Source organism: Mastigoproctus giganteus, chromosome 5 (genome assembly GCF_048544385.1).
Source record: "Mastigoproctus giganteus isolate SK-2022 chromosome 5, ASM4854438v1, whole genome shotgun sequence".
NCBI lineage: Eukaryota > Metazoa > Arthropoda > Arachnida > Uropygi > Thelyphonidae > Mastigoproctus > Mastigoproctus giganteus.
The window spans coordinates 65,223,823-65,246,329 of NC_143579.1; the positions used below are offsets into that span (position 1 = coordinate 65,223,823).

General features: G+C 37.1%; 1 protein-coding gene across 7 annotated transcripts in view; it reads right to left on the minus strand.

Annotated features, from left to right (window-relative positions):
• Positions 1 to 22,507, minus strand: part of LOC150085455 (uncharacterized) — a 1,845,429-nt gene that overhangs the window by 1,216,832 nt on the left and 606,090 nt on the right. For all 7 annotated transcript variants that reach the window (XM_090374043.1, XM_090374041.1, XM_090374042.1 and 4 more), the window contains one exon: positions 12,939 to 13,001. In XM_090374043.1, the coding sequence (XP_090230169.1) occupies positions 12,939 to 13,001 (63 nt within the window). The remainder of the gene's footprint in view (positions 1 to 12,938; positions 13,002 to 22,507) is intronic.

Genomic DNA, 22,507 nt, shown 5'->3' on the forward strand with positions numbered 1-22,507 from the left:
CAAAAAGAAATTTTTATATTAAAATATAACAAACAAAAATATTATAGTATAGTAAGTTTTTGGCTCTGAAAATCTCTGGCTCTGTATTATTTGCGAGGACTATTATTGTACTTTATTATTTCCATATTCTCCACTCACATATGTATACTCAGTAATCACTGAATTGTGGCAATATATCTAATAACGTGTTGGGCTACCGTTTGTATGGATAACAGCTGCTATTAGCTTAGGCATCAACTCCACTAGACGTCTGAAGTGGAAGTCATTATCATCATCATCTATTCTGACTCACCACAATGTCAGAATATATAATGACTGCATGTCCATGTGCCTCATTCCCCCTTTCCAAAACATCCCACAGATGTTCAATTGGATTGAGGTCAGGAAATTTGGATGCCAATAAAGATGGGTGATATCTTCATTGTGTTCTTTGAACCACTCGGGCACAGTGTGGGCCTAATGACGTGCTGCATTATCATTTTGGAAGATCCCGTCTCTGTCTGGGTAAAAATGCAGTATGGCAGGTTGAACATGATCTCCTAAGAGCTACCTGTAGACCTCACCAGTGAAATGTTGGTTCGTATGCACCAGAGGTCCTAGTTCTTGCCAGCAAAACATACCCCATATTAAGTAACCAACCCACCCGCCTGGATAGTGGACACCATGCATGATGGGTCCTTGGACTCATGTTGCTTGTGCCACAGAACAAGGTATCCATTTAAATGTTGGACCAGGTATTTAGACCCAACTGACCAGCATACTAATTTGCAGTCTTCCAGCATCCAACCGGCACAATGTTGACACCACAGCATTCACCATCGATGATGATCAGTGGTGAGCAGAGGGGATTTCTTAGGTTATCTGCTGTGGGACCTCATACGTCTGAGTGTGTGGTGCATCGTTATTTGTGATACTGTTTTTACATTCCCCATACTGTATCGCAATGTCATCTGTTGCACAGTGACCTGCCATTGAGCCCATATAATGTGCTGCACCCTTTGCACACCATGAAAATTCACCTTGCATAATCCATTTACAGTTCTATCGCTGGGAGGTCATTTCCATTACGGAAACACTAGATCCACAATCACACCCTTTTGAAACTCTGTGATAGCTTTATTACATCCCATAACTGCTACTTTTTTGCTTTGACTTGCGTGACCAGATGGAAATTATCCCTGCTCTAGCATAGGAAGCTATTTATAGTGTTAGTTATGCGGCATAGTCCATTAGGATGGATGTGGTCACAATTCAGTGATTACCTGAGTGTATTTTTAGGCACATTTCCAAATGATTGATACCTATCTTAAACAGGTACATCCATCCACCCCCATGTAAAAACTCAGGAATCAGGAATGATGCAGCAACAAGATCTAGAAAAGTTAGGCAGATAGCTTGAGAAGTGACAGCTGAAGACGAGAACTGACAAATTAAAGTTACTGAATATGGGTAGCAAAAATCCCAAAATATAATACCAACTATTTGATATGAAACTGAGGGTAGGGGGAAACAAAAAAGACTTGAGTGTAATTGTGTCATAAGACATGTGAAGTTTTTTAAGCAGTTCCAATTGGCTTCTAGGACAGCTCATGAGGTTTTGTCAATGATATACAGGAATTCTGGCAGCAGGAATAAGGTGGTGCTTATCCTGTCGAATAAGGAAATCGTTAGGCCACATCTTCAGTACTGCATACAGGCGAGAAAGCAACATTTTAGGAAGGATGTCGATCTGTTTGAATGGATGCAGAGAAGTGCAATGAGATTAGTGAGGGGGAACAAAAGGGTACTCTTACCAAGAAAAACTTCAGGTCTGAAAACTGCAGAATCTGGAAAGCAAGCACCTGCAGGAGGTTCTTTAAGTTTCTGAATGGATTGAGTAAGCTAAATGCTGGTGGCATCCTTCTGCTTGCCCAGACAACACATACATGAGATGAAAAATTTAAATTGAGGCTGTTTGCAGGACAGATGTGCAGAACTTTGTCTTCAGCCAAAAGGTAGTTCACTACTGACACAAACTTTCTTAAAATTACTCAAACTAGCAACAATAACAACTGATGTTCTAGGATGACAACAGCATTTTTCAAACTAACCACTTCCACAACTGATGTTGTGAAATTGGTTAGTTTGAATAGTTTTGAGGAAAAACTAGACAAATATTTACATTGATGTAGGAATCTGACTCTGACTCTGACTCTCTCTCTCTCTCTCTCTCTCTCTCTCTCTCTCTCTCTCTCTCTCTCTCTCTCTCTCTCTCTCTCTCTCAACTGTGATCTGTTTCTGTAAGTTGCACATGTGGATCCAACCATATATTTGAGCAAAATTCCACTTCTTAGTAGTCAGATGTTTTTCCTATCTAAGCCTGAGACAATGCCAATTTCAAGATCACATATCAAAACTCTGTACAGTTTATCTCTCAAAAATAAACATACGACTTTATAACCATGCATGGTGGTGCAAAAAGACACACTGCTATACCTATATAAATCTCTTGTTATATCTCAACTAGATTATGGTGCATCAGTCTATGCTTCAGTCAAACAAAGTATTCTTCATAAGCTATATGTCATCCACCATAGTGTGTTTTTCATTCTGTTAGTAGCTTGAAGAACCTCTCTGGTATACAGCTTATAGGCAGAAAAAATGAACATTACAAATTAAAGTAAAACTGCTTTGTGTTGTCTATTTGAAAAAAAATTTACATATTTTTTCCAGAAAGCAAATGAAATCATCCAATTGGAATTGGGCTGTGTAATCTCTCTGAATGCGGAATAATCTTTGCAGTAAATATAACCTCTGAGTCTTCTTAGCTGCCATTTAACGTTAACCGCTCCCACACCTCCCTCTCTCCCTCTCTCTCTCTCTCTCTCTCTCTCTCTCTCTCTCTCACACACACCTCAGCATTTCTATTCCCAAAAAAAATGCATAACCTTGCATTTAGAACCATTAAATTTTATTTTCCATTTTTTCAGACCATACATGCAACCAATCCAAATCTTTTTTTAAGCAAGATGTTGCTAACCACCTTTAAACAATATACTTTAGCATTAACAGAAACATATGATGCAAGAAAGCAAGCTTATACAGTATGACCAAAAAAAAAAAAAAAAAAAACACTTCCCGTTTCATCAATCCATTCACTCCAAAAGCTTGTCTGGTTCTTCCTTGAATTTATTTAAGCTCTCAACTTACACAACAACAGATGGAAGTTAACACCTTCTATCCAATGCATGGATAGAAGGTGATAGAAGATACGTTTCATTGCATTTTAAAATGAGTGATTTTACCGAGCAGTAAATTTGCAACAAATTCCTTAAAATTAGAGGAAAATGCAACCGTGAAATGTTGAGAGAGAGAGAGAGAGAGAGAGAGAGAGAGAGAGAGAGAGAGAGAGGATAGCAGGTCAGTGAAGATGCTATGTGTCACTTGAAGACATTTCAGTGGTTTGTAAAGTTTAAAAGGGCTGCTTGTCTGTCAAAGATTTCTATCATTACTGGTGATGTATTGTGGTTATGCAGCTATGACCTGGAACTAAAGCTTAATCCTCTCAATGGAAGACTCCATCTCCGCCATTGCCCAAAAAAGAAAGGCAATCTCAATCAAATGTGAAAATCACACTTTTCTGTATTTTTTCACTTGCAGGGCATTATTCAACATGAATTTGTCCCACGAGATCAAACCATGAATACTACAAAATAGTTTTACAACAAACGCATGGCGTTGTGAGAGAAAAACTGCCAGAAATGTGAACTTTGGGGTATTGGCACTTGGTTCATAACAATGTACCTGCACACTCAGCTGTCCATTTAAGAATTTCTTGCAAAGCACTCCATAGCTGCTAAATTTAGCATAATGCAATTCTTCTCTCCCCTCACCCAGTTTAAATGCTCCTTGAAAGGTCACAGATTTACTATTACCGATGAAATTATTCAGAAAAACAAAGGATATATTATAAATTGCAAACAAGGCCTATCAGGCATGCTTAAGGAAACTTAAAAACATACTGGAATCAGTGTACATAGTGACAAAGAGATCCATTCTGAATAGCCAGCAAGCCTCATGTTTCCCAAATATTAGTTCTGTCCCTGTAATTTTTGATCACATTTCATATTTTAAACCTAATTTTTAAGGTATGATCTTTATAAAGACATGCAACATTCAGAATTATTTCGAATTTAGCATTCACAACTTAGGAATTTCTGCTGTGTCTAGTCAGAATTTAACAAAAAATACTTTTCAAAGGCCAACATAATCCCTATTAAAAAAAAGCATTCCATTTATCCTTAATATTTCTACACAGCCAATTATAGATTAGCAAATTTGCAATAGCGGCATCGTTTAAGTTACATCTCATATTGTGAATACCTTCACGACGATTTGCCATGACATTGCACTACTTCAAATAAGTAACGCTCCACCCGAAGGAGAAGACTGTTGTTACTTATACTCAGTGGATACCACCACCACCCAGATGGCACTATTTCAGGGCTATTTGGCCCTTCTTCGGTGGGTGGGTAGGTACCCAAGTGATGTAAAGATGACAAAACATTATGATGCAAAATGATGCAAGTGCACTAAGACATATATAGTCTAACTCTTTTGCAGCTTGAGGCACAAGCCCTTAATGCATTAGAGTCCTTAATATTTCTTGCATACCAAAATACTACAGTCAATGTTCAATAGTATCTCCTTAACTCACAGATTTTACATAACACAGGAATAATGATGGTCAAGTCAAGTTTGAATTTGAATGAGCTGACATGTATATACAGGTGAATGAAAGACAAAATGAAAGAGCAAACCAAGGACACCAGGTCAGGCAACCTGTGTTCAGATAGTGCCATCATTCTATAAGATGAATTTCATGTTTACAGTCTACAAATTCCAAATGTTTGGAATAGAGAACAATGCCATAAGGAGAGAAGATGTGTAGTAACATTCTGTACAGTGGGATCAACTGACGATGTTACCAACAGTAAATTCTAAGTGGGAAGCATTCAAGGAATTAATCGTGGAAGCTACTAAAAGTTTCCTACCTATTAAGAAATATTGTTCAAGGTTTAGGCCTAAATGGTTGTCAAATGAACTAATGAGACTCGTAACAGAGAAGAAAAATGCATGGGATGCATATAAATTATCAAGCGACTCAGAAGCCTATGGCAGATATAAGTTAATCTGTAATCAGGTCACAAAGGAGGTTCGGCAGACGAAGGCAGATTACGAGAAATCCTTGGCAAAAGATGCTAAGAAAAACAGCAAGGATTTCTTTACTTATATAAACTCTAAAAGGAAGGGGATGAATCTGATTGGTCCACTTGACATCAATGGTTCGACTGTTGATGATCCTGCTCAGATAGCAAACAAACTGAATGAGTATTTTGCATCTACATTCACACGTGAAGAATTATTAAGGTATGAAAATGGCAGAAGGTTATCAAATTGTAGCAAGATACTTAATGATTTTGTAATAACTGAGAGCAAAGTGGAAGAGAAATTGTTGAAGTTAAACGTAAGAGAAGCACCTGGGGTGGATGGGATCTATCCAGTTATATTAAAGGAGGCGGCAAAGCAACTAAGCAAACCCTTAGCCATAATTATGAGAGCATCCTTGGACTCAGGGGAGGTTCCCACGGACTGGAGATGTGCAAACGTATCCCCAATTCACAAAGGGGGATCGAAGGGTGACATGAGTAATTACAGACCAGTTAGTTTAACTTCTGTTCCGGGTAAAATAATGGAGTCACTGGTTAAAGATGCATTGCAGGATCATCTAGACAAGACTGCAGCAATAATTCAGACACAGCATGGGTTTGTTAAGGGAAAGTCTTGTCTGACAAATTTGATAGGATATTATGATGTGGTTACAAAGGAACTGGATGCATAAAATAATTTTGATATCATATATTTGGATTTCAGGAAAGCTTTTGACACTGTTGCGCATGGAAGACTATTGTACAAATTGGAGCAGAATGGTATTAAGGGTAAGTTGCTACAATGGATAAAAGGATGGTTAAGTGCTAGAAGACAGAGGGTGGTAATCAATGGGTGCTGCTCTTTTTGAACTAATGTTATTAGTGGAGTCCCACAGGGTTGGGTGTTAGGTCCACTGTTGTTTTGTATATTTATCAATGATATTGATGAAGGTATATCAGGCTTAATGTCGAGGTTTGCAGATGATACAAAGGTTGGCAGGGTTGTTAATGACAGTAATGGCAGTGTGCTACTGCAACAGGATCTACATAATTTGGGCATATGGGCTAAGAAGTGGCAACTGAAGTTTAACCTTGACAAATGCAAAGTACTACATATGGGTAGAAGTAACCCCAGAGAAACGTACCAACTGTGTGGTACTACACTTAAGGTGGTAGAAAATGAAAAAGACCTGAGAGTAATTGTGCAGGCAGATATGAAGTTTTCTGAGCAATGCAGACAGGCTGCCAGGGCAGGTCATGGGGTTTTGTCAATGATATATAGGAATTTTGCTAGCAGGGAAAAGGAGGTGATTATCCCTCTGTATAAGGCAATGGTCAGGCCATGCCTTGAGTACTGCGTACAGGTCTGGAGGCCTCATTTTAGGAAGGATGTAGATTTACTTGAGCGTGTACAGAGAAGGGCAACAAGATTGGTGAGGGGAATGAAGGGATCCTCTTACCAAGAGAGGCTTAAGCTCTGCAAATTGCAGTGGCTGGAGACTAGGCACCTGCGCGGTGATCTGATTGAGGCATATACGGCCTTGAATGGGTTGAGCACGCTGAATTCTGATGGGATCCTTCCACTTGTTCAGATTACGAACCTAAGGGAGCATAAATTCAAATTAAGAAAAGACAGATGTAGAATAGATGTGCGGAAATTTGCCTTTAGCCAGCGGGTGGTTAATTGCTGGAACAAACTTCCATCTGTCGTTGTGGAAGTTGATAGGTTGAATAAATTTAAGGAGGAACTGGACAGGCATTTGGAGGGAATGGTGTGATTTTTTTTTTTTTTTTGGCTGATGCTGCATAAGCTCATACATTTGCTTTCTTGCATCACATGCCACTACTACTACTACTACAGTTAATACCATAAACAGAAGAATGGATAAAAATTATTCCTCCACACTGGCTATTTCTGTTCTCAAATTCTTCCAGACAAGACACTGATTCTCTCCCAAACCTTTCTGTTTCTTCTCTTTTCTTCCCAAGTGGCTCCAAATTCTTAAAAAATCCATTAAATGAAGCTCCACTAATGCTAAACAGTGGAGCAATGCAACCAAGATATCTGTTCAGATTTAAAGAATAAAATGAAAAAGCCACCATCCAGCTTGTAAGATTAAAGTTACACAGTATTGAGAAAATGGAAAAATATAGGTCTGTGAGCTTTAAATCGGTCAAAGCATAATCTAAAATTACTTTCATCCCACTGATGAAGAAGCAAAGATAAAGGTTGTAATAGTAGTAGTAGTAGTAGTAGTAGTGGCACCTGATGCAAGAAAGCAAGTGTAGGAGCTTATGCAGCATCAGCCAAAAAAAAAAAAAAAAAATCACACCATACCCTCCAATTACCTGTCCAGTTCCTCCTTAAATTTATTTAACCTATCAACTTCCACAACGACAGATGGAAGTTTGTTCCAGCAATTAACCACCCGCTGGCTAAAGGCAAATTTCCGCACATCTATTCTACATCTATCCTTTCTTAATTTGAACTTATGTCCCCGTAGGTTCGTATTCTGAACAAGTGGGAGGATCCCATCAGAATTCAGCGTGCTCAACCCATTCAAGGCCTTATAGAGCTCAATCAGATCACCGCGCAGGTGCCTAGTCTCCAGCCACTGCAATTTGCAGAACTTAAGCCTCTCTTGGTAAGAGGATCCCTTCATTCCCCTCACCAATCGTGTTGCTCTTCTCTGTACACGCTCAAGCAAATCTACATCCTTCCTAAAATGAGGCCTCCAGACCTGTACGCAGTACTCAAGGCGTGGCCTGACCATTGCCTTATACAGAGGGACAATCACCTCCTTTTCCCTGCTAGCAAAATTCCTATATATCATTGACAAAACCCCATGACCTGCCCTGGCAGCCTGTCTACATTGCTCAGAGAACTTCATATCTGACTGCACAATTACTCCCAGGTCTTTTTCATTTTCTACCACCTTAAGTGTAGTACCACACAGTTGGTACGTTTCTCTGGGGTTACTTCTACCCATATGCAGTATTTTGCATTTGTCAAGGTTAAACTTCAGTTGCCACTTCTTAGCCCATCTGCCCAAATTATCTAGATCCTGTTGCAGTAGCACACTGCCATTACTGTCATTAACAACCCTGCCAACCTTCGTGTCATCTGCAAACTTCGACATTAAGCCTGATATACCTTCATCAATATCATTGATAAATATACAAAACAACAGTGGACCCAACACCGAACCCTGTGGGACTCCACTAATAACATTAGTCCACGAAGAGCAGCACCCATTGATTACCACCCTCTGTCTTCTCCCACTTAACCATCCTTTTATCCATTGTAGCAACTTACCCTTAATACCATTCTGCTCCAATTTGTACAGTAGTCTTCCATGCGCAACAGTGTCAAAAGCTTTCCTGAAATCCAAGTATATGATATCAAAATTATTTTTTGCATCCAGTTCCTTTGTGACCACATCATAATAACCAATCAAATTTGTCAGACAAGACTTTCCCTTAACAAACCCATGCTGTGTCTGAATTATTGCTGCAGTCTTGTCTAGATGATCCTGCAATGCATCTTTAACCAGTGACTCCATTATTTTACCCGGAACAGAAGTTAAACTAACTGGTCTGTAATTATTCGTGTCACCCTTCGAACCTCCTTTGTGAATTGGGGATACATTTGCACATCTCCAGTCCGTGGGAACCTCCCCTGAATCCAAGGATGCTCTCATAATTATGGCTAAGGGTTTGCTTAGTTGCTTTGCCGCCTCCTTTAATATAACTGGATAGATCCCATCCGCCCCAGGTGCCTTTCTTATGTTTAACTTCAACAATTTCTCCTCCACTTTGCTCTCAGTTATTACAAAATCATTAAGCACACTGCTACAATTTGATAACCTTCTTCCATTTTCAAACTGTAATGATTCCTCATGTGTGAATGTAGATGCAAAATACTCATTCAGTTTGTTTGCTATCTGAGCAGGATCATCAACAGTCGAACCATCGATGTCAAGTGGACCAATCATATTCAGCCCCTTCCTTTTACAGTTTATATAAGTAAAGAAATCCTTGCTGTTTTTCTTAGCATCTTCTGCCAAAGATTTCTCGTAATCCGCCTTTGCCTGCCGAACCTCCTTTGTGACCTGATTACAGACTAGCTTATATCTGCTACAGGCTTCTGCGTCGCCTGATAATTTATATGCATCCCATGCATTTTTCTTCTCTGTCACGAGTCTCATTAGTTCATTTGATAACCATTTAGGCCTAAACCTTGAACAATATTTCTTCATCGGTATGAAAAGTCTAGTAGCTTCCACGATTAATTCCTTGAATGCTTCCCACTTAGAATTTACTGTTTGTAACATCGTCAGTCGATCCCACTGTACAGAATTTAAAAACTGTCTGAGACCACTGTACTCCCCTTTACGGAAGCAAAAACCCTTTCCTTTACCCCTGACGGTAGTTACCTCTTTGAGTAAATCCCACTTCAGCACACTGTGATCACTGCCACCTAGTGGTTCCTTTATCTGCAAATTCTTAATACACGAATGATCACTGCTGATAACCAGATCAAGAGTATTACTTTCTCTGGTTGCCTCTCGAACATGCTGCTGCAGAAAACAATCATCCAATAAATCCACAAAAGTCTGACTAGTGTGTGAGTGACCAACCCACAAGTTCCAGTCAATATCTGGGAAGTTAAAATCCCCCATTATAAGACATTCTGATTTACTGGCCCACTCTATTTCTCTGTACAATTGTTCATTGTACTCATTCGAGTCATTAGGCCTATAACACACTCCTACTCTTATCTTTGCTTTTGCAGTGCTTATGTCACACCAAACTGACTCAACAGTGCACTGTCCATCTATATCAACTGGATGCACTTCTTTTGATTTTATGTTTTTCTTAATTAACAGCATAACACCTCCTCCCTTTCTGTCCTGTCTATCCTTTCTGTACACATTGTACTCCCCAAATTCCAGTTCTGCATTCCTTATATCTTTGTGACACCACGTCTCTGCTATCCCAACAATATCCGCCTTTGATGTCTTGACCAACACTTCAAATTCATCAAATTTATTTACTATACTTCTAGCATTGGTATACATGCAAGCATACATGCTCCTATGTAATGAACGGACATTTGTTTAAGATATTTATGTATTTTCATTTTATTTTTACTTAACCTATTAATTTTTTTACATCGATGTTTTTTATGTAGTATTGTGTTCTTCATATTCTTTAGCACAGAATTTTTTTTTTTTTTTTTTTGCATTTCTCATATTTCTACAGATTCACTCATGCTTTTAATGTAACAATTTCAAAATAATTGGGCACGGAAGATTTTATCAAAATACAAGTTAATATAATATAATAAAACATAATATAATATATAATAAAATTTATATATAAGAAAATTTAAGTATAGGATGATAAACAGAAATGTTGAGGCTGGTATATGCATTATGGTTGCATCTATTTTCACAACTTTAACACTCAGCTGTATGACATCATCCTTTGACAAAGAGAAGTTCCTGTAGATTGGAAATCTGCCAATGTGACACATTTGCAAATTGAAAATGTGTCTCCTATTCACAAAGGGGATCAAAGGATGACATGGCAATTACAGACCAATAAGCTTCGCTTCTGTTTCAAGAAAAATAGAGCTGAGAAAAATTAAGGTGGGTCTACTGGGTTCTGTTGTTGTTTGTTATTTGGTTTTTAGGAGTATTAGCAACTAAGGCCATATTGCTCTGGGGATATCCTCCGTATTCGGTGGTCACGGGCTCAAACCCCAGTCTAATCAAGAAGCGTGTGCTACGCACTGCTCCTCCTGCCCACCTGGCTACGGAGGTGCCTACTGGGTTCTGATCAATAGGGGGTCAATCACTCTCTTATGATGATATCACTCTTTCCATCCTTCTTTCCTAGATATTCTGATCATCAAGAGGAGCAGTATATGTGACCTAAGGAACTGGCAGAAGTTTTGGAACATGATGCTGTTAAGAAAAGCAATAACTACGGTATAAAAGTGTATTAATCAGTAGTTATCACTTAATCATTGAACCATTTTGTAGTAAACTGAATTCATATAACGTACACTATACATGTACGTTATATGAATTCAGCAGACTGAAACTCTGTAGCTCTTAAATTTTTCAGAGAAAATTGTTACTTTAGCAGCTCACATATTAGTGATGCATGCTGACCATTAAAATTATTAAGAAACTTAATTCACATATTTTCAAAATTGTAATGCATACACCATCCTGCAACATGGTACTGAGACACATCAACCCATTCTGGAGATCATATAAAATGGTACTAGGTTTGAGATATATATAAAAGGACAGCAAACTTGGGAGCTAGTAGTTAGAAGCTGAACAAGGTGAGTAAACACCTGATCTTCCTTCCAAAAAAAAAAAAATGGCAAGTAGGATGTAGAGTTTCTGTTCATTTGACAGAAACAAAAGCAAACAGGTTATGTCAAATCCACTGTCAGATATACCACAGTAACAGAACGACTTAATACTGCTAATCACGCAAAGCCAAGTTGATTGATTTGGTAGTTGTTGGCGCATCGGCTTCTGTGGCCATATTGCACCTCCCAAGGTTTTTGCAGTACTTTGATCCAAGCCCGAGGCGGGAATCGAACCCGCGACCTTTGGGTTGCCGGGCAGGTACTTTACCCACTCGGCTAGCCCGGTCGGCCAAAGCCAAGTAAGTGGCTATTAATAACCTCAAGTGGCATATTCCCAATGGTAGGTGAAAAATATTGTAACAAAAATGACAAAACCCTTGCAAAACTCACAAAAGAGACATAAGAAGAAATCAAAATCAAAGTAGCTATAGGACCTACTATCATAAAAAAAAATTTTTAAAAAGATACTGAATAAAATTTAATATAGTATGTGCCAAGGTTCACAGAGCAGAATCAGTGAAGCTTACTATACTAGCAGAGGGTAATGTGTAGTAACAAATTACTACACAATAATTTATTACTACAAATTACTGCAGAGGGTAATTTAGATTAAAAACTTGCAGTAATTTATTATTACCAATTATTGCAGAGGGTAATCTGTAATAATAAATTACTATACAGCTTATGCATCAGATGGATACCTAGGAATGGTTTTATACAAACTGAATTGTATCCATCAAACACTTTGGTCATAGTAATAATGCACCTGGTCTGTTTCATGTGGCCTGACCAAGACTATTGGCTGTTGTACAGATCCATAATATTGATGTCTACCATGAGTTGCTAGTCAATTTTGTGTTATGTGAATTTGGCAATTCTATAGAGAATGGCAGTGTATGTATCAACATGACAATGCCCCATGTCTCAGTATAGTTTCATACATAATAATCGGGACAATACTGCAGAAAACCTGCTTTAGTCAGACAAGAGCACTAATCAGCTGAGATATTCTAGTGTATAATATTCTAGTGTATAATATTCTGGGATATTCTAGTGTATAATATTTTGAATATTCCCAAATTCTGGGAATATTCAAAAACACTGATTATCGAGTGGTACAAAGCTACCTTTATTTACAAACAGAAATCCTGTTGAGTACATTCCCACAGGTTTGTTGCAGTCACTAAAGCTCACTGTGTCCATACTAGCTTATACAATTTTGCTTTTCTCACCCACAGTCTGTTTCTTTCACAGTACAGTATCCCAAATACTTGGAAATAAAAAAAATTAGTAACATTTTCAAAAATATATAAAAAATGAATAACATCATTATGTTACATAAGGGAACATCTTACCTTCCACCTAACTTTTTGTGAATTATCATGTAACCAACATTGTTCATCCTTGACAAATGTCATCTAAAATATACATATAAATGGAAAGAATTCAATATTCAATTATTGAAATATTAATCACTTCATTCAATCATTTAAGTGACTAATATTTAAATATATGCAGATTTTAAATATTAAGAGAATTTTCCTTTTATGTTAAAAAAAATTACTCTATTGATGTGGATAGATTTTTTAATAATTCAGATTACTTTTCTATGCTTAATGAAAACATTTTTGAATGCAAAATCAAACAATGCAGTGTAAAAACTATTAAATGGAGTTTTTCAACTTTGTAAACCATGGTAATCCTCTTTTTGACACAATTCTCTTGGGTGGGAAGCAAAGATTTTACATAAAAATAAATATACATAGAGAATTATTTTACATCTAGATTCATGCATGAAGTGCACCAAATTATAACTGAGGGCAAATGATTTTGTTACAGCTGAGAAGAAAGTGGAAGAGAAATTGCTGAATCTAACAAAGCACCTGAGGATGAAATGAACCTATCAGGTTACATTAAAAGAAGCAGCAAAGCAGTAAGTAAACCCTCAGCTGTATGACAGCATTCTTCGATAAAGAGAAGTTCCTGTAGATTGGAAATCTGCCAATGTAACACATTTGCAAACTGCAAATGTCTCCTATTCACAAAGGGGGATCAAAGGATGACATAAGCAATTACAGACCAGTAAGCTTGACTTCTGTTACAGGCAAAATAGAGTCACTTGTTAAAGAAGTACTGCAAGATCATCTCAAAGGTATGGAAACATACAAAATTAAGCATGGATTTGTTGAGGGTGAGTGGTATTCTGTCTGAACAATCTGATTAACTACTATGGCATAGTAAGGAATGGTGCAAATAATAATTTTCACATCATATATTTATATTTCAGTAACACTCTTTACACTGTTACACACAAAAGACTGATGTACAAATTGGAACAGTGTGACATTAAACGTAAGTTACTGCTATCAATAAAGGGGTGGTTGCATGGCACAAGAGAGTGTATTTATAAACAGGCTCTATTCTTCTTGGACTAATATTATTAGTGGAGTCCTTCGGGAGTGGGGTGTTTAGTGCTGGGCTCTTTAGTGTTTACAGAATTTATTAAAGATACTGTCAAAGGCATAGCAAACTTATTGTCTAAGTCTGCAAATGATACAAAGGTTGATAAGTTGTTTAATAACAAAAATCAGGGTGTGATGCTGCAAAAAGACCAGGAAAAATTAGCCAGATGGGGTAAAAAGTGTAAATTGAGGTTTAACATTGAAAAATGAAAGCACTACATACGGTAAGCAGTAATCCTGAAATAATACCAATTTGGTAGTACCACAGTCAGGTGGTGGAGGATGAAAGAGACCCAAGAGTAATTGTACAGTCTCCTGGGAGTAATTGTACAGTCTGACATGAAGTTCTCTGAGAAGTGAATGCAGGCTGCCAGAGCAGCTCATGGGGTTCTTTCAAATGATATTCAGGAATTTTTCCAGCAGAGACAACAAGGTGATTATAGACCCCATCTTGAGTACTGCATACAGGTCTACAAGCCTCATTTAAAAAAAAAAAAAAAATGTGGATCTCCTGGAATGGGTGCAGAGAAGAGCAACCAGATTAGTCAAGAAAACAAAGAGGTACTCTTATCACAAAAGACTCTGGTTCTGCAAATTGCAGCACTTTTGGGAACTCGGCAATTGCAAGACCTGATTGGTATGTTTATGGCTTTAAATGAATGGAGCAAACTTAATGATGGTGGTATTCCAATTTCATGACATGCAAAGGTTTGCTTTCAGCCAGAGAGTAATTTATTGTTGGAATTTATCACAGAAGTGGGTAACTTGAATAAATATAATCCATGTTTGTATGTGGGAGACCCGTGGTTACACAAAATTTCCACAAAGCCATTTGAAATGCCTGCAATGCTTTTAATTCTAATATAATGAGGCATTTTTCAAAGCTTTGATCATGCAGAAGCTCTCTGATTTCAATCCCCAGAAAAATTCCCTCTTTTCCTTTTGTGGTACTCATCATTCATCTTACCCATCATTTTCACAAAACTCTTCATTTTAACTTCACATGGTGAGACAGAAGGAAAATCTTCATTGGATCCATTAATGGAACATGTTGTGCACTACTTATTCTTGGATCCTATGTGTTTCTTTGAAGCTAGCCATTCTGATGTAATGGTTTGTGGTAAAACAGCTGTCCCACAGATATAGGAAACAACTCCATTTGGTGAATTCTCCTTGCATGCCCATTAACATACCAATAACTCTGAAGTCACCACAGATATTCTGCTGATGATGTAGTATTGAAATATATCAAGTAGTATATTCATGTTGCAGTATATATCCTATAGATGAAAAGAATAGGCAATTGGAATGAATGATCTTTAAGTTCCTGTTATACAAGAAAACAGCTTTCCAACTTTGCTGTGAAAAGTCAATAAAGAGGCACCATTCAGATGTAATGAGTACTTGTGACAATTCCCTAAAAATCCCATTTAAATCACAGCAGTAGCAGAGCAGACTATTTATTGTGCAGAATTGGCAAAACTTGGTTTTAATAGTGAGACATTTTGATGTTCTTTTTAAGTAAGTGTTTCTAAATTAGTCTGCAAGAAGTTCGGCTTTAGCTTTGATAGGGACAGACTTCTAATAGGGTCATTCACCTTGTGTTGAGTGAACACCTCTGGCTCAGGTGGCTCTTTGCTGCACATATACCCAGGATTAGCTGAATCCTCATCATCTACAATCATCACATTCCATCTCATCTTCTAAAGAATCTAGTTCATGCTGTGGAGGTACTAGAATTGGCAGTGTCATTGTGAGGGATTGGTCTCTATGCTAAATCCAGGTTCAAATAAAGAATCCCATACTTATTCTTTACTGAGAATCCAGTTACATTCGCACTGCAAAAGTATCAATTACCATCATCATTTTTAGCTCATTCCATATCATAGGTATATAGGGTATGGGTATGGAAAATGGCATTGATTTTTTTCTTTTGTTCAACCAGTCAGGTAATACACTTGAACAAGCAGTACAAATAACATGTGGTGTCCACACCTTATTCTGGTCACCTAGAGGACAGCTAAAATATAACTAATAAATTTTCTGATTAACCATTATGATTGTATGCTGTTGTTATTTAAATAGGCGTGAGCCACACAATTATATCAGACTTTGTTAGGGCAATTTTTACATGAGGCACAATGATGAATGTGTTTCAGTAATTCAGCATATCTTATCTGAAATAATTTATATTTAAATTAAGAAATAAAAAGATAAATATATTTCCTAACAATTACATACATGTGAATGTATAAAGAATAATAATAAATAATAAATAATTATAATCATGAAGGTTGGCTGTGAGAGGCATGATAAGTCTCATCATGTTTGTGTAATCAGTCTCAGTAGAAAAATTAGACATAGTTTTAGTACAAGATACTATCACCATAAGGGATTGGTCTCATTACTGAATCCAGGTTTCAATAAACACTCTTGCACGTATTCTTCACTGAAACACATTTATTATTCACATCACAATCACCATCATGGTTTTTTGACCCCTTCCACATCATGGGTATGGCAAATGGCACTGACCTTTTCCTTTTGTTCAACTAGTCATATAATCCACTTGAACAAGCAGCACAGTAGAAAATATCAGCATGATACTTTAACTTTGCATCTTGGACAGTTTCAGAGACTAACACTTTGTAAGCTGACTACCTCTGATAGCTGTACGTTATACCAAACAGCTTCAGCTGATGCAACTATAACACTATTCACCAATTAATCTCTGAGTAGTCAATCACATTAATTAAACTTCCTCTTAATTAAACCAAGCTTTACTAAACATTTGCCAGAAGAGACATTTGTTTACACTGTACATGATCGTGAGACTGGCAATTGCAGAATTTTCTAACATATGATAGTACAGGAAGTCTTTTTTTTACTAGATGAAATAGACCCTTCATTGTGCAAGCTACTGGATACGCTGAAAATAAGTAGAGGAAAAATCAGATTTGAATTAGTGTACAAAGGTCTATCTAGTCCACATTTTCCTCACCAGTCAAAAATACTTTTTGCCTTGTGTTATCTAATTCTAATTGATTGGGTGGTGGCCACAGAATATTTTATAATTTTGAGTTTATTTTAGCTTGTTTGTTATTTTCTTTGTGTCCAGATCATAGGCAAATGGATACAATATTTCCATACTGTTTTCAGTCTGACAAAATGTAATCTTGTCAAAATGGAGTTCACAAGCCCTGATGTCCCCTTGAAAAGTGGTACTTGTGAGTTCCATGTATCTGTTTAATTACATTTATTTATTGTGAAAGAGGCACTCATGCACTGGTGGGTGTGAGGGAACATCATGTTTGACTATGGAAAACAATTAGGATATTTTATACTTGTGCTGTCTAAATCCAAAATATTTATCAATCATACATTTGTGCTGCTGAGGCTAAGTGTTGGTTTGTCTTTTTCTTATTTTACTTTATTTCAATGTTAAGTAGGGCATCTTGGTAATTTAATATTCAAATATTAGGTAGCAGAATTTCTAATATCTCTATTTCTTAGTACTCGAATAAAATCCCTAGTAGCAGAATTGCATCTTGCAAAGTATAATTCTAATTGCAATATTGATATGTCACATTTCTTTCAAAGTATTTAGTGTTCTTTTCCTATAATTAGAGATGTAACCACATTTGTTTTTAAAGCAAATCTGATTTCAAGAGCTTTTTTGTCTACAAGATTTAGTGAAGTGAAGCAGATAAAGTCTTTAGTTCTTGTAGATTTCCAAGACTGGGTACGAGAGAAATTCTGTTCCATTTCCAGTCTGGATGATCATAAGCTTGAATGAAAAAGTTTGGTCGTAGAGGTTTAAAAAGATATTTAGGATGAAAAGCTACTAATTTTGAGGCAGCAGTCAGGGATATTATTTGCTGCTATTGCAGAGAAGTGTGGAAAGTAATTTATACAGAGATTTTAATTAAGATGTCAGAACATGGAGTGTCCTAAAACACGTGCAAAACAACACATCTGTTGCAAACTATGAAGATTATTATTATTATTATTATTATTATTAGCTACATGGTGCAAGGAAGCCTGAGGCTTATGCTGCACCAGCCAAAAAAAAAAAATCCCGAGTTACCCTGAGAGAGAGAATCAAAAGTAGAAGGGAATCACCAAGAAAGAGAAGAATGATGATATCCAGCTCAGGACCCTGGGTGTGCTAAGCCCATACTCACCAGATGTAAGCCCCTGGGGTAAAGATGCCACAGCCAAAAATTATCGCATTCTATAATTTCACAAAAGGTGGAGATGAAATGTGTCCAAACTATTCAACTTCATGGAGAAGGTAGTGGTTGTTGGTGGTGGTGCTATTCTTTTAGATTTATACATCACAGGTATAATGTCTTGATAATTTCCTACAGCAAAAATCCAGAAGTAGAAATGATCATGTTTCAAGAGAGTAATTGAATTTTACATAAATTTCCACTCGGTGGTGTAGAAGTGGATAGTTTGAATAAATTTAAAGGACTAGACAAATATTAGAAGGGATGGGCAAATAAAATTATTTTCATTTTATTTTATTTATGGCTGATGATGTACAGACATGTTGCCGTGCATCATTTTTCCACTATTGGTATTAATTATTATTAATACTAATGGCAATAGTGTAAAAACAATACCAGATTGATGGCAATCTCTGTTATTTAGAGAGATTGGCATCAACCTAGTGAAACCACGACTGTGGAAGAACTCTGAAGACTATGAAATCTACACATGCAAAAACCACAAAAGTAGCTGGGTAACTGGCATTTCATCAGAAGAGGTTCTTGGCCCTTTCTAATAAATTCCAACTTTTTGCTGATGCTATCATGGCAGTACAGATATCATGGCTGTATTAGTGGGTCAAAAAACTGCAAGTCTTGGGTAAGAATACACAGCACAATAGAGATTAATGTCAGCCACAAACTGGAATGTGCAGCAACCTGTTGTTGTTGTGGGGGTTTAATGGCACATAAGCTACTTTGGGTATAAAGCGCCTATTCATTTATTATATAAAGAAATCAGATATTCTCGTATGGTGAGAAAAATCTGTAATCAAAAATGATAAAAAAAAACTCCAGTTTTCTTGAGGAAATTAAAAAACTGAAAGATTTGCTTTGTCACCAATCAGATTCTCTAGCATTATTGGTTTACAAAAATCAACTAGTGATAGCAAGGTTGAAGTTCTATCTTCTGTTCAAATATTTCCGTAAGAAATTGTTTCTTCATTGTGTATTTTATGTCAGAGGTTCCCAAACTTTCTGGGTTCGTGGCACCCTTAGTGTCTCAGTAATTTTTTCATGGCGCACCTAGACCAAAAGAAAAACCTAACAGTTCCGTTTATTAAGTAGTTAGATCCAAACAACTTAATAAGAAATGTTGAAACTATGAACTACCTCAAGCTAGTAGTTTGCACAGTGTCCAACAGATGTCAAGTATCGCTGTGTTTCCCCTCGAAAATTTAAAATATTCTGTGGCATGCAGTTTGTGAACCACTGTTTTAGGCAATAAACATTTAATTCCATAATTATTTTCATTATCTTTTACATAGTATACAGTTAAAAAGTTATTTAAAAGGTATTTTTAAAAAATTTTATGGACATTCCTGAAGGTCAAGGACCAATTATAATTTTTCCTATTGATTATTATATTCGATTAACACGTTTCTGTTTTGCGCGATGCACTCGCAGAATGAATTAATCGCATTAACTGAGGTCAGCCTGTATTTGGTTTTGGAGAATGTGTCAGACTGTTTTATACATTGCTTTAAGCTTTTCTAACTTAGGTTTTTCTTTTGAAAAATGTTTTACCGGTATCCATATCTTCTTCTGCAAAAATTTCTAGTACTGATTCATCTGCTTGATTGGTCACTTCTGTGTTCATTTGTTCCATTGACTTTTGGTTTACAACATTATGTTATTCTTGAGGGGTTTTCATTTCTGAGTGTTTTGCATTGGGAGGTACAGATAGTGGTGTGTTAGTGAGTTTCTCTTTTTTGTTTTGGTTGGGATGTTATAAATAGTGCTCGTGCCCAGTCTGAAATGGACTTCTTTGGAGGAAATGCGAAATCTGTTTCAGTCTCTATCGTACGCCGATTTTTTATGACGTGGATAGAAAGATCTGTTTATGGTAGTTGGATATATGGTTCTCTTGGCTTCGTGGTATGTCACACATTGTTCTACTTTATATTTTTTATCTGTTTTTCTCTTTTCCAATAATCACAGTTTTTGGAATAGGCAGAATGGTCCCACTTACAGTTTCTACATTTCAGTTGCTCGGCTGGACAGTTCTGACTGGTGTGATCCTGAGATCCACAGCTGGAACAGATAGTAACTCCACAACATGCCATTTGTGAATGACCATACTTTTGGCATTTAAAGAAGCAGAGAGGATTCGGAATGTATGGTCTGATGTTACAATTTAGAAATCTGGCCTTCACCGATATAGGTGGTTTGGGAGTGTTAAAGGTCAGTATGAGATTTCTGGTTGAAGTAAGTATCCCATCTCTAGTAACTTTAATTCTTCTCACAGCTTTGACACCTTGATCTTCCAGCTCATTTTTAATTTCTTCTTGTGAGACGCTAATAAGGTCCCATTCAGAAATTACTCCTTTTGATATGTTTAGACCAGGGGTCGAAATTACTCCTTTTAATTCCTACCACCCACTTTTGTGTCTTTGTTGATGGTAAAATATCCTTACTGCCCACAGGTGCCGCAGTAACTCAATTTAGCCCCTCGTCCACGTGTATACTTTGAGAAGTGTCCAGTGAATTATTATCTATATTCAAAGTTTGGAGATGGAATTTAAAAGTAAATTGCAAAAGCATATTTTAAAAAGTCAAACTCACAAAGATGTTAGCAATGTATTTGATACATGAAGGAAGAACAAAATTTGTAACAATGGACAAAAACCCCCATTGCCCACCATGAAAGCTTGAAACGCCCACTAGTGGGCTATAGGGACCAGGTTGACGACCACTGGTTTAGATGACCACTATTGTGGGGAGAGACCGTTACCTGGATCCCACCAAAAGTTCTCATCTAAAGCAGTCTTTCTGCATGTTTTTCATTAGCTGTCTCGACTAGAACGTAGCCTGATTTCAATCACTTGACATTTTTGGGTGTTCCAGCCACATTATCCTCATCCAGACATTTCTGGAAGAAAATTTTCCTAATGGCTGTTCTGATGTTGAATGAAGGACTAGACATGAAGCAATGTCATGTCCTTTTTTTGTCTTTGGTTACATTTGTCTCATTATCCTCATTTTTCCGACTCAAAGGAGTCGGATCTTTGGGATATGTGGTTGTGATATTTGGATCATTCGTGTTTGCTCCTTTTAGCCCTGGGAGTGAGAGCTTTTCCTCCCAGGTTTCTGGCCCTGTCACAGGGAGGCAGGAGTAGTGCCATCTAGTGACCAAGCAGAAGTAGATTAGTGGCTAGTAGGACTAGAATATAAATAAAAGAAAGGTGGCTCCTTTCTTAGAAACTTTTTGGCTGATACTTTTCAGCAACTATATATAATATATACAGTAGAGAATTTGCTTTAAACTCTAAAAAAATATATCACTATCGAAATCGCTTTACAGTCGCAGAGAAATCGCCTGATCACTAGAAACACTTGGGGCTTAGATAGGAGGACCATAATCAAGATGGGATCTGATTAACGCCCTGTACAACCAAAGTAAGATGGTACGATCTGCACCCCATGTTAGGGCGGATAAAGTTCTGAGTATATTTAACCTTTTTATACAGGAAGTACGTATATTTTAAATACGATCTAGGAAATTTAACTTGTTGTCAAGGGTTAATCCTAGAAATCTGATGTTATTGGCACCTGGGATGGGGACGTTAGAAATTTGAAGTTCAGAATTCGGATGAAGTTTGCTTTGTCTACAAAAATGGATAGCAACTGTTTTCTGCTGTGAGAGTCAATAGTCATTGATGCTGGCCCACCGTTGTATTTTATTAAGTGATATCTGAAGCTGTCATTCAATGGATGTCATGTTTTGGGAATGGCAGGAAATGGAAAGGTCATCTGCATAAAGCTAAGTCTCAACTGTATTTGGAAGCAGTTTAGTGACAGAATCTATTCTATGGGCAAAAAGAGTAGTGTTCAGTACCGATTACTGTGGGACACCTTCCTGAATGAATGTTGCTGAGAGGGCATGTTGTATCGAACTTGAAATGACCTAGTATGTAGAATGTTTTGAACAAATATAGGAAGGTTGCCCCGTAAACCAAGAGAGTAAATAGCTTTAAGTATTCCAATGTCATCAGGTGGCATCAAAAACCTTCTCTATATCTACTGAAACCATTACTACAAAGGCATTACGAATGGCAAATTCAGCTTTAACCATGAGATCCATGCACAACATATTTCGACAAAAACCATATTGACTATGGCTCATTAGATGTTCAGATTCAATGATCTAGATGAGTCTTCTATATACAATTTTTTCAAGGATTTTGCTGA